Source organism: Trichechus manatus, unplaced genomic scaffold, assembly GCF_000243295.1.
Source record: "Trichechus manatus latirostris isolate Lorelei unplaced genomic scaffold, TriManLat1.0 scaffold00011, whole genome shotgun sequence".
In the NCBI taxonomy this organism is placed as follows: Eukaryota; Metazoa; Chordata; class Mammalia; order Sirenia; family Trichechidae; genus Trichechus; species Trichechus manatus.
In genome coordinates, this window is record NW_004443947.1 from 11,736,436 (window position 1) to 11,750,446 (window position 14,011).

General features: G+C 47.0%; 1 protein-coding gene across 1 annotated transcript in view; it reads left to right on the forward strand.

The window, feature by feature from the left end:
- SLIT3 (slit guidance ligand 3) overlaps positions 1 to 14,011 on the forward strand; it is a 762,848-nt gene that overhangs the window by 718,640 nt on the left and 30,197 nt on the right. The window contains 2 exon segments of the mRNA XM_004371219.2: positions 9,094 to 9,191; positions 13,134 to 13,273. Of these exon segments, the coding sequence (XP_004371276.1) occupies positions 9,094 to 9,191; positions 13,134 to 13,273 (238 nt within the window).

Genomic DNA, 14,011 nt, shown 5'->3' on the forward strand with positions numbered 1-14,011 from the left:
ACACCTTTTCTTTTTAATCACCACCAGGAAACTGATGAGGAAAGTCTCATGAATTCCCATTTTACAGGTGTGGAAAGTGGACCTCAGACAGTTGAAAGGGCTTGACTCAGTGTCCCAACGCTAGTAAGCAGTAGGCTTGGGGCCCAGGACTGTATGATCCCAAAGCCCAAGCCTTCTCCCTTGAGGGATCTCCTGGGTAGCTGAGCCCCTCACTTACCCTCAGTGGGGTCAGCAAAGCTATGGCTGGATCCTCTTCCCTGAACCCTTCCAGCTTTCCAGATTCCAGCCTTCCCAAGACACCCATCAGAATGCACTGGACAAAGAGCTTTAAGACAGCCCCAATGCCCAGCGAGTGCCCACAGCCCACAGTAGCCTGGAGCAGGCCTGTTATAGGCTGAGTGAGAGGGGCTCTGGCATCCCCAGGTCTTACGTGTATGTGTAAGCTTGAGAGGCCCAGGGCTCAGGGGCACAGGGCTGCCTAGTGACTTTCTCAGCTACAGCCACTACCTCCAGCAGACAGTGTCAGAGCACCACCTATGGGCCTGGGACAAGAGATCCAAAGGGTTCCCTTTGAAGCCAGCCAGCCACCACTGCCCCAAGCAGCCACCACCAGGGCCTCAAACTCACCAGAGTCCCAGAAGCACACACACTACACACACACACACACACACATACACACACTTGACTATTAGTAGGGAAGAGTCTAGATTAAGCAGATATATATTCAAGAGGCATGGGTCCTCTGAAATGCTCTCGTATCGATTCAGTGGAGAGAGCATAGGCTGTGGAATTACATGGAAGCCAGCCTGGATCCCAGCTTTGTCATTTACTAGCTGTGTAGCAATGGCCAGGGACCTCACTTCAGCATTCTCGTCTGTAAAACAGGATAAATAAACTCGTGTCACAGGGTTGCTATGAGAATCAAGTGTGCAATAATGTATGCAGGGCACCTAGGACAGTACCTGACACTCGGTAAGCACTCACTAAGCTGGCATATTGCTACCTTTTGTCTTCTCCCTCATATGCTCACCTCTAATATCAGAGTGTGGGGTGGACCATCAGTAACAGGTTGTTTGTTGCTGGTGTCACCAGGGATTATCAGACTATGACATTGTGAACCATCAAGGACAGCCAGTTGTTCTTCTAGAACTATCTGTGACATGTGCATTTATAACATTCCTAATTCCATATGCATATAATTATCTTTTTGAGCATCTACCATGTGCCAGGTACTCATCTGGGCCCTATGCATTTATTCCCTTTTTTAATTTTTATAACCACCTTAAAAAAAAAAAAACCTGTTGCCATCAAGTCAATTCCAACCCGTAGCGACCCAATAGGACAGAGGACAGAGTAGAACTGCCCCCTAGGGTTTCCAGGGAGCAGGTGGTGGACTTGAACTGCCAACCTTTGGGTTAGCAGCTGAGCTCTTAACCATTGCACCACCAGGGCCCCATAACCACCTTAGAAGGTGGATAATAGCATTCCTATTTTAAAAATAAGGTAAGCCACCTCACATTCTGAGTCTTGCTTCCTTTTTGTTAAAACAGACCTGAGTCTGAGAGTAGTGGAGCTGGGTTTGAAGCCCATGCTTTTTCCAGCTACACTTGATGACAATATGATACACGGCCTGACCGTCAGTGTCAGCACAAACAGCAAATCCACAGGGCTACCGAGGGATCACATCACTTGTTAGACTGTGTTCACAAGATTCTGAATATCTTGTAGACTGTAGAAAAATTGGAACAGAGATTTTGAGCTTTAGGAAGATGTTGGGGCCTAGGCAGTTCTGGGGTCCATGTGGTGGTGGTGGCTGTGATGATGATGAAGAGGATGATAACATTATTAACTGTATTCTTTCCTAGGGCTCTGACAAATTACCACAAACTTAAAACAACAGAAATTTATCGTCTCAAGGTTGTAGAAGCTTGAAGCCTGAATTCAGGCTATCAACAGGGCCATGCTCTTTCCCAACACCCTAGGGGAAGATCATTTCTTATCTCTCCCAGTTTCTGGTAGCCCCAGGCATTCCTGGGCTTCTGGCAGCCTCACTCCAATCTCTGCCTCCATTCTCACCTGGTGTTCTTCCCTATGTGTCTCTCTATGTCTCTTCTCTCTTATAAGGACACCAGTCAGAGAGATGAGGGCCCACCCTCATGACCTCATTTTAACTGATTACATCTGCACACACTCTTATTTCCAGATAAGGTCATAGTCACAAGTACCTTTCAAATTAGGGCTTGGACATGTCTTCTTGGGAGACACAATTCAACCCATAACAGTAATGTTAGCAGCTGACATTTATCAAGTGCCTACTGTATACTGAAGAGGTCCCTGGGTAGCACAGTTTGCGCTCAGCTACTAATCTAAAAGTTGGCAGTTTGAACCTACCCAGAGGCACCACAGAAGAAAGGCCTGGTGATCTACTTCTGTAAAGGTTACAGCCAAGAAAACCCTATGGAACAATTTTACTCTAACATGTGAGGTCGCCATGAGTCGGAATTAACTCGACGGCACCGAGTTTGGTTTTTGGTGCTGTGTACTGAAAGGGTACTAAACGAGGTACATGCCTTATCTTTTTTACCTCTCATCGCAACCCTAGCAGACAGGTCCTAAAATGACCTTTTTACAATTGAGGTAACGAGGATAGTAGCTGAGGGAGTTGCAATTCAAAGCTCAGAGCTGACGAATTCCAGAATCCATGCTCTCAGACATCGCATTCACTGCCATGAGCAAGTACTGTGATTCCAGGGGCAAAGGGACAGGAGCCCTGGCCATTTAAGACCTGTCTGAACCTCCAGGTTAGGAAAAATCAGGAAGTGGCAGTAGAAAGAACACCAGGCAGGGCCCTTTGGAGTCTGTTCCTACCTGACTGTATAATGTAGAGCAGGCCTCCACGCTTCTCCTCTCTTCAGTTTCCCCAATTATAAAACGGAGCAGGTCGAGCCAAAGGGGTCCTTCCATTGTGGATTACATCACACTCCTCTCCTGAATTTGTTCCTCCTGCTTTCCTTCCTGCCAGCGTTAGAGCCCACCCAAACAGAGCAACTGGGGTAGTAGTTCTGGGTGGGCTGCTGAGTTGGCAACAAGCAGTAGACACAAAACCAAACTCAAAGTTGAGGCATCTATCTGAATATATCCAGATATCTCAATTTTCCCATAGACTACCTGGGTAACCTTGGAAAGCAACAATACAGCTAGTCCCTGACTTAGGACAGGGTTCCGTTCTGACAACTCCGTCGTAAGTCAGTTCTGACGTAAGTTGAATACCTCTTTTTTTTTTTTTAAGTTTTCATTATTATTATTGCATTTTATTATCAGTATCTTTATAAATCCAATCTGTGAACATCTGAGAATTATAACATCAACAAATTACACTTTACAACATTGTATATAGTACATACTATTAATGATAAGATGTACAAAAAGACAACAGATGGTTGTATGTACACTTTGTCAGAACTCGAATACGTCCTATGTCGAGAACTACCTGTGTTACAAAAAAATCGTAGCAGCCACTGTTTAACATTTAATAGCCGTTATTGTTAACTCTACACAATGCCAGATCTCTGTGAAGCAGGTTAAGTGCATTATCTCATTTAATACTGTTAAACATCCTATGAAATAAGTTTCTTTTTCCTCCTTTGGAAGCCCTGGTGGCGAAGAGTTCAGCTACTAGCCAAAAGGTTGGCAGTTCAAATCCACCAGCTGCTCCTTAGAAACCCTATGGGGCAGTTCTACTCTGTCCTTTAGGGTCATTATGAGTTGGAATCGATTCAACAGCAACAGGTTTGATTTTTGGTTATCGTCCTTTGACCAGTGAGGAGTCCCTGGGTGGTGCAAACAGTTAAGCACTCAGCTACTAACAGAAATGTTGGCAGTTCAAACTCACCCAGAGGTACCTCAGAAGAAAGGCCTGGCAATCTGCTTTAGAAAGGTCACGGTCTTGAAAACCCTATAGAGCAGGTCTGCTCTCCACATATGGGATCACCATGCGTTGGGGTTGACTTGATGACAACTGGTTTGGTTTTTTGGGTTTTTTTGTTTTTGTTTTTTGACAGATGAGGAAACTGAGGTTGAGAAAGATCAAATAACATATCCACGCTTCCATAAATAGGAAGTGCATGAGCTACAGCCATAACCTAAGATATCTCTTGCAAGAAAGTCTATTCTCTTAACCACTCCACCAGTCACTGCTTCTCTCCAAGCTTCGCTCTCCCTACCTGTAAATGGCAATAATCACACTCACCTACAGAACTATTATAAGAACTAAAGGGAGTCATATTCTTAATCTGCCTACCTCAATGCCAGGATTCAGTAGACACTTCACAAAGGGTAACTATTTTGCTGCTAAGATTTGGAGAGAGATCTTAGTTACCTAGTACTGCCATAATATAATACACATACCACAAGGGGGTGACTTTAAAGAACAACAATTTCTCTTCTCACAGTTTTGAAGGCCAAATCAGGGTCTCTGCCCTGGGAATTCCTTCCTTGTCAGTAGCCCTGGGCACTCCTTGGTGTTCCTTGGTCTGCAAATGATCTTTACATGGCATCTGTCTTCCCCTATGTGTGTCTCGGTGTCTATTCTGTTTTTTTTTTATAACTCAAAAGTGATTAGGTTCAGACACCTTCTACCCTGGTGTGGCCTCATTAGCATAGCAAAGGAAAAACCCTATTTCCAAACAGGATCACATCCACAGGTACACGGGCCAGGAATTCAACACATATTTTGGGAGGACACAATTCAGTCTATAGCAAGAGATAAAGCATATATGTTGGCTGATTTTTTTTTCACCCATTTAGCTTCACACACACGTGTTGAGTGTCTCAGAACAGTGCTTCTCAAACTTTCAAGTGTACAGTAATCTCCTGGAGTCTTGTTAAAATGCAGGCTCTGACTCAATAGCACTGAGACCAGGCCTGAAATGCAGTGTGTGTGTGTGTGTGTGTGTGTGTGTTTAACAGAGATAGTATTTACTGGGCACTTGCTATGACCCAGGTATTGTGCAAAATGCTTTACATAAAGGGCCTCATTTTATCCCCGAATCACCATCTTTAAGAAAGCAGCTATTACCATCCCCATGTTACAATGAGGAGACAGGCCCAGAGAGTGGGAATCATTTGCCCAAAGCCACACAGTCAGACAACTGCAGGGGTCTGAACCCCCAGCTGCCTGAACCCACAGTGCCTGTACTCTTAATTTTTTAACAGCTTTATAGAGATCAAATTGCCATACCATAAACTGCACATATTTAAAGTGTACGTTCTCATATGTATTGGCATGTGGATAGCCCCGTGAAACCATCTTCACAATCAATATAATTAACACAGCCGTCAGTCCCAAAAAGATTCTTCTCCCCTGAACCCTTTTTTGAAATTGAGGTGAAATTCACATAACAAAAATTAACCATTTTTGGTGAGGTAATTAATGTCACTGAATTATACACGTTAAAAAAAAAGGCTGAAATGGCAAATGTTTTGTTATGATTTTTTTACCACAATAAAAAAAATTAACCCTTTTAAAGTATACAGCTCAGTCACATTTACTGCATTCACCGTGTTGTGCAACCACCACCTCTATCTAGTTCCAAAACATTTTCATCACCCCAAAAGGAAACCCCAAAAGACCATTAAGCAGTCTCTGCATTTTTAATAAACTTCCAGGGATTTCCAAATGAGTAGCAAGGTCTTAGGGAAGCCCACATGCCCCCATTTCAAAAAGAGGTTCCAGAGAGGGCAGCCCGTTGCTGTTGAGTCAATTCCAACTCACAGTGACCCTATATGACAGAGTAGAGCTGCCCCATGGTGTTTCCAAGGCTGTAATCTTTATGGAAGCAGACTGTCACATCTTTCTCCCATCGAGCTACTGGTGGGTTCCAACTGCCAAACTTTTGGTTAGTAGCCTAGCTCTTAACCGCTGTGCCACCAGGGCTCCTTACTCCTGAGCGAATAGCTGTTCCCAATTCCCTTAGAGCCAGAAGCCCAGCCATGTCCTTCACACACACACTGGAGAGAGGGCGAGGGGGAGGACAGCCAAGGAGCAAAATGAGGCTGAAGAAGTTGAATTGAGCTAATGTGCCAGCCATTGACAATGGTGGCTATTTCTCAAAAAGATGAAAGTGATAGATATCCCCACCCCCAGGCCCAATTACCCCATCATCAAGTGCTAGGCTCTGCCTCCAGGATTTCTGTGCTTGGCATTAAGGCGCTGACGGAGACAGTCCTACCTCCACCACCATCACCACCCCTGTCACTCCCAGGGGAGCATTCGGCTGGGAGTCCCTGGTACTTGAGACTCCTCAGAACAGAGAGGCTGGCCAAAGACAGGGGCTAGGGACACCCTGCCTTGAGCTTCTCAAGGCTCTCCTTTGTCCTGCCCTTCGTGGGCCATTTGTCCATCACTCCACACTCCTGAGCTTTTTGGTACCAACCAAAGACCAGAAGAAAAGTATTTTAATCACCCAGACTCTACCCTGCCTCAAACCCTTGGCCACTATTTAAAAAATAAAAAAATTTCCATCGAGTCCATTCCGACTCATAGTGACCCTATAAGACAGAGTAGAACTGCCCCATGGGTTTCCAAGGAGCAGCTGGTGGATTCAAACAGCCAACCTTTCGGTTAGCAGCCGTAGCTCTTAACAAACTACGCCACCAGTGCTCGTCCGTAAACACCATCATTATCATCATCATCAGAGTAGCTATTGTTTATGGAGATGTGGTTTTGTGTGAGGTACCTTACATATATGTGATTTCTAATCGTTGTTAGCTACCGTCTAATCGGCCCTCGACTCATGACAACCCTATATGTTACCAAGTAGAACTACTCCATAGGGTTTTCTTGGCTGTAATCTTTACAGAAGCAGATCATCAGGCCTTTCTTCCTCAGTGCCGTTGATCATTAGTTAACTTCATAACCAGTTGCCATCAAGTCAACTCCAACGCATGGCGACCCCATATGTTTCAGAGTAGAACTGCTCCATGGGATTTTCAATGGCTGACTTTTTAGAAGTAGATCACCATGGCTTTTTTCGGCAGTGCCTCTGGGGGGACGCAAACTACCCACCTTTCAGTTAGCAGCCCAGCCCATTAACCATTGGCACCACCCAGGGACTCCTGTTAACTCCATACCAAAAACCCAAACCTGTTGCCACTGAGTTGATTCCAACTTATAGCAACCCTATAGACAGAATAGAATTGCCCCATAGGGTTTCCAAGAAGCAGCTGGTGGATTTGAACTGCTGACCATTTGGTTAGCAGCCTTAGCTCTTAACCACTATGCCACCAGGACCCCAGTTAACTCCATAGGAGAGTAAAAACATTTTATAAATGATAAACACAAGGCTCAGAGAGAACTAGTAATTTCATCAAGGCTCACAGCAGCTATACTCAGATCTGCCTAACTCCAGAGCCCACGTTCTGAAAGGGGCAGAACAAGAGGATTAGCATAGAGCTTCCAAGTGCAAAGCCAGCCTGGGCCGTCTGGGTTCAGATGCTGCCTCTTCCACTTACTGCTGTGCAATCTCGGACAAATTACCTCACTTTCCAAGTCTCCCTTTCCCTATCTGTAAAAATGGAGATAATAACAATTGTACCAATCTCACAGAGCTGTTGTGAGCATTATATGCAATCATAAATATAAAACTCATAGCATGAGGTCTGCAATAGAAAATGTGCTCGATGAATGTTGGTGAGAATTAGTATTGCAGTTTCCATTCCACACGCTGACTTTCTAAAAGGAGCCCCTTATTGCTCTGGTTTAGGATAAACCCAGACCCTTCTCCCTTCCAAGAAACCCCTGATGGGCCCATTAGCTGTGGGGGGCATGAGGAGAACCAGACAGACACGGCCTGTTCCTCTGGATGCTCACAGCCTGTGCCTGAGGCTCCAGTGTTTGAGAGGTGGGAGGACGGCAGTCCCTAGCAGTGGCCGTCCTGGGCCCCAGGCCGCAGGCCCCATTGGAAATGACATGGCAGGCACTGGCGGCAGCAGAGGAGGGAGGAGGAACTTCTCAAGCAGATGGCTAGCAGGTGGCTTGGCAGTGGGAGGGCTCCCATTATCACCCACGCCTGGCATGGTGGCCAAGCCACTGAGCCTGCAGCCCAGAAGCAAACACAGCAGACACCTCCCCAGGCTCCACCCTACCAGGTCCTGCAGTGGGCTGAGTGCCAAGACTGGGGTGCAACCTTGGCCCAATGTCCCAGAGGAGAGGTTGGAGCCATGAGGCCATAAGTTGGGCTGCCTCCGTCCTCAGTGCCTTTGACCTCGGTGTTCCTTCTCTTCACATGTTCCTCCCCCTCCTACCAGCTCAAATGTCCTCTTCAGAAGGGCCTCCTTGGACCACTGAATCTAAAAGAACCCTGCCCCACCCAAAATACTCTATCACAGGAGTTCTCAACCTAGCCTAACATTGGACTCACCTGAGGAACTTCAGAATAAACACCAACCTGGGCCCCAGTCCAGACCACTCAAAGATGAGTCTGTGGGATTGTCACTTTATATGGGGTGAGGTCTGTTGGCCACACTTGAGCCTGCAGTCCACTCGGCTCAAGTTGTGGAATATATTAAGCCTCAGTGAGGCTAATAATAATAATGATATCTACTAGCATTTATAGAATGCCTACTATGCGTTAGATGTGTTACAGAATGTTAAGCATGTCCTTATGTGAGAGATCTAATTTAGTTTTCATAGCAACCCTTTGAGGTAGGCTTGGAGTGGTTAAGAGGCTTATGCAAGGTCATCCAACTGGGTAGAGAAGGAGCCAGAATGTGAAGCCAGGTTTTTCTGTACCCAAAGTCCATGCTCTTTCTCTGCAGTTTGGAATAGAAAGAAGGGTGTAGATTCTGGGAAGTAGTGAAGCTGGAGCCTGGACTCCTGAGTTCTCAATATTCCTCTCCTTTCTGCTGTGGAGTACCAGAGGCAAGGGCTCCCTTTGGCTTTCTCCAAGTCACGTGGCAGACTTGTCCCAGGATCTCCTTTCACCATATCCCTGGCTTCATCACACAGGATGCTGGGAACTCCCAGAGGCTCCCGGCTCATGGCCGCCACGGAAGACCTCCCTAACCAGGCGCTTCTCCTTTTCTGCTCCTCAGGGCAAAGACTGCAGCATGCCCATCAACACCTGCATTCAGAACCCCTGCCATCACGGAGGCACCTGCCACCTGAGTGAGATCCATAAGGATGGCTTCAGGTAACAGCTCATCCTTGGGCCTTTCATTATCTTTGAGGGCTTCATCCACAGATTTCTCAGGGCAGGCTATGAAGAAGCGTAGCCACGTTCACTGAGGGCCTACTATGTGCCCTTTCTGTGAATGGTTTCACACACTACCAGGGAGGTACCAGTATCCCTTGTTCTGCAGATAAGAAATTGAGGCATCAAGGGGATAAATGCTATGTCCACGGTCACACTGTTAGAAAGCATTGGTACAGGGACTTGAATCCAGGTAATGTGTCTCCAGAGCCAGGGAGACTCCAAGGGAGGTTCTAGTTGTTGACTAAAGGTAGAGAAGGATGGGATGATGGCTCAAAGACCTGCCAAGCCTGGCAATTTGACCATTCTTTTCTGGGTTATAAAGAATAATAATAGGCGACATTGATTATGTGCTCACTACGTGCCAGGTACTAACTAGTCATGCATTATCTCATTTAAGTCCTCTCAGCAACCCTATCTGGTAGCTTGGTAGGTACTATCCCCATTTAACAGATGAGAAAACTGAGACACAGAGATTGATTTGCTCTAGACCACATATCCATGGAGCAGTGAAGCTGACACTTACTCGTTCCTGGGTCTTTCAACCTCTTGTCCAGTCCTTTTTTTTCCCTGGCATTTAGATCTTAGTAATAAAAGGAGATAGAAGCCACTTAAGTTTTTCTCATCCCTATCCTAGGAGTGAGATCAGGCCTCCACCCAAACCTCAGGCCCCCTTCTTGCCTCCCACCCTCCCAAGATGCTTTCAAATCCCCACTTTTGGCAGTCTGTGGCCCTGCCAAAAGCAGACAGTGGGAAATTGTCTCCTTTGTATCTCCCATGTGACAATAGGTTGGGTGGCAGCCCCTCAGTAGTAAAGGAGGGGTCATGGGATGCCAAGCTCTGTGCAGGCATTGTAGAGCTCACTTTGCAAACAATTCATTACCAAAGGCCCTCTGACCGGAGGCCCCTCAGCGTGGCTGTTGTGTGGTCTGTGAAAGAAATCAGCTTCTGAACTCTCAGTTCTCCTCCCCAGGGAACTCAGCCCACCCACATGTCCACCTTCCAAGCCAGTCCCGTCAAGCTCTGACTCTCGAAAGTGAAATTCAAGGCAGAGTTCATTTTCCTGCCTGAAGCCGGCCAAACCACCCACCTCCCACCTGCCCACTGGTGGGAAGAGGTGGACAGAAGAAACCACAGGGGAATCACCGAGGTGCTGACCTGGCCCCAGTCAGCAAACACACCTCCAAGCTAAACCTAGGCTCTGCTTGCTACCGCAATCAAGGGAGGGGGCTCAGAAGAGGGAAGACCTCCCCTCAGCAGGCATGGCGCTTCTCCTGTCTCTGCTGGAGGTGGGGTGAGCAGAAGGATCCCGTATCCATCTGCAGTTGTTGAGGAGTTTCAAATAAGCTTTAAATATTTTGAGTGTTTATTTTAAAAGGAAAAGGTCTCACATCTATGGGTGTAGAAATGGAAATGGAGTGGAGAGTGAAGATAATGAGGTCCCAATACTTGGGGATGGCATGGTTTGTGTGTGTGAGTCATACTATAAAAGGCCATGGGTTCTTGGGTCTGAGCTCTTGAGGTAGCAAAATGCCTCATATCCCCTTTTTTGTCAGGGACCTTGGGTGTTCAAGAAAAAGGCTACTTCCTCAGAGCCAGACAGGAGATAGGTTTTCAAAGACTGTAAACCATGGAGCTGCTCATTTGTCTTCCTGAAGATGAGTTACTTTGGCTCTCCCCAGAGTCTGAAGATTGCCTGGTAGTGGGCTGTGGGTGGCTGGTCCAGGGAATAGGAGCTGCTAGTGGAGTGGACAGAGGGTGGCAAGGAGGCCGAAGTCTCCCCTGTCCTCAATGAAAACCTCGGTGGGGCTCAGGCAGACTTTAAGAACTAGTTAACACTTAGGGCAGTCCCATCTCCTGCCTTGGTCATCTTCTGTCCAGCCAGCTCTGCCAGCCTTTGCTCTTTCTGCGAGCAGGCTATGCATCAAGATTGGAGACTCATCGTATGAAGGGGTTTGTGATAGTTCCAGAATTCCACATGGAAGGTGAGAATTCTACCACTGAACCACCACTGCCCCCGTTTAGAATTCTAAGAACACGGAAATCCGTTTCATATTAGTTGAGATTCAAAAAAAAAATATCCCAAATCACAGCAGTCTCTGAAACAGAGGCCTGGAGTTGCGGGTCTGAGGCGGAGCACACTCGCACGGATGGTGTGAGTCCCTGACTACCTGACTAGCAGGCTGGGCCGTGGAAAGAAGGAGATTCAGTGTAGTGCTTATTTAATCAGATACTGGCCTCCTGTCCATCCCTAAATGCTCCCTCACCCCTCTCCCCCATCTGCCAGCCTTTATCTGTTCTGACTTATCTTCCTGCTTAATCTTGGGTATGTGACCAAGGTCAGGCAGAGGCCAGGTGGTTGAATTTTTAGCCAAGAGATTTGACACTCCAGGGACAAGTTAAGGAAATACATTGTGCTGATTTATGGTGCTTTAGGCCAAGCCCACCAGAAGGCCTCAGTCTTGGCACTAGCGGGGTCCTCCCACCCCATCCCCTCACCCCCCAGAAGCTGGAGGGAGCTCAGAAGGGGTAGGAATGCACGATAGGGAGAAGTGGCACCCTTGAGGAAAGGCTAAGGAAGTAGGGTGGTTTTGTCCAGAACTAAAGGTAACTAAAGAGCCCTGGTAACACAAATGGATAAGTACTTGGCTGCTAACTGATAAGTTGCCAATTTGAACCCACTCAGCCACTCTGAGGGAGAAAGACGTCGTGATCTGCTCCCATAAATGTTACAGCCTAGAAAACCTATGGGGCAGTTCTGCTGTGTCACATGGGGTTGCTATGTGCCGGAATCGACTCGTAGCATCCATCTAACAACAACAACAAAGGTAACTTTCTGAGCATTTTCTATGTGCTACGCTCCCTTACGGGGGCACTGGTGGTTCAGTGGTAGAATTGAACTTAGGTTCAAGTCTCACGTGCAGTCACCCATCTGTCAGTGGAGGCTTGCCTGTTACTATGATGCTGGCCAGGTTTTAGCAGCACTTCCAGATTAAGGCAGACTAGGAAGAAAGGCCTAGCGATCTACTTCTGAACATCAGCCAGTGAAAACCCTATGGATCACAACCATCTGATCCACAACTGATCACGTGGATGGCGCTAGACTGGGCAGCGTTTCTTGGTCACGCACGGGGTTGCCATGTGTTAGGGCCAACTCAATAGCAGCTAATAACAACACGTACCCTTCTAAATGTCTTACTTGTGTAATCTCATTGAATCCTCACAACCACCCTGGGGATAGATAATAATACCCTGGTCAACAGATAAAGAAACTGAGAACGGAAAATTGCAGTAACTTTTCCAAGGTCAAACAGCTTAGAAGCAACAGACCTAGAATTCATTTGCAGGAAATCCCATTCCAGAGCCCGTGAGCTTGGCCACTGTGCTCTGCCCCTCTCAAGATAGAGAGGCTGCCTTCGAGTGAGAAGGTCACTCAGTGGGGATGTTTGTTATAATTTCTTTCTCTACAAAAGAAACTGCACCACAGACGAGCCAAAGGAAGCGAGGTTTAGAGGACAGCAGGAGGAATTTAAATTATATCACGGAAACCATTTTCAGCAGGGGGAATGGTGAAGCACGCATTTCTGGGTCGAAATGGCCCTGGGGGCAAGCCAGCCAAAGCCTGGGGAGATATCCTATTGCCCCGAGACAGGAGGCTAGATGAAATGACTCATAGGTTCCTAAGCATCTGAAGAACCTAAGAATCTTCCTGCCCAGGTCCCCAAGGCCTCATTGCCCAAATGTGCTGCTCTCCACCTCCTTCCAGAAGAGAAACCTGACTAACTGTATCTCATCCCCGTTCCCCACCCTCCACTCTTCTCTGTCATTTCAACCCAACCTGACACCTGGCTCCCCTCCTCCCCAACCCCCACAACCCTATAGCTGCTCCTGCCCCTTGGGCTTTGAGGGACAGCGGTGTGAGATCAACCCAGATGACTGTGAGGACAATGACTGCGAAAACAATGCCACCTGCGTAGATGGCATCAATAACTACGTGTGTGTCTGCCCACCGAACTACACAGGTAAGAGCCCTGTGGCACATGAGTATGTGTGTGTGCACATGTGTGTATGTGTGAGTCCATGCATGTAGCTGGGTGGGGCATGTCATGCACCAGAAGAACATCATTTTCTTAGCTTTTTCCAGTGACCTCACCTCTTTTCCCCCTGTGGACAAGGACTTAAATCCCCAAGACCCCAGATATTCCATGAGAAGCCTCCCAAAGACCCTATCCGTTTGCTCCAGCCTACCTTCCAGCAAATCACTAGCTCCCTTTGAAGCAGCCCCAGGGTTCTTTCAGCTATCTGTTTACTTAGATGATAGCCATCCCCTCCTTTAGGGAGCCCTAGAGACTCAATGGTGTTTGAGGCAGAAAGGGACTCGCCGTGGGTTTATGCTTTATTCAGGTCTAGTCAACCTTTTCCGGAAATCTACATTTTCCAGACACACTGCAAGCGCTGAGGATACAAAAGTAGACAAGACAAAGTTCCTTCTGATATGAAGCTCATAGTCAAGTATAGAGAGATATATATTCAACAGAATAAGAATGTAACATCTGTAAACCCACGGGGCTGTGGGATCACAGGAGGAACCTAACCCAGCCCAGGAGTTCAAGAATGCTTCCCTCAGGGGATTATTCTTCAGGATAATCATTCTACCCACCCACCAGCAAAGCCCAGCAACTTTATTTCCTATGTTAATAGCCCCTAATGAGAGCAGTTAAATATACATTAGATCGAAAAGCAAAATACCACCAAGTAGT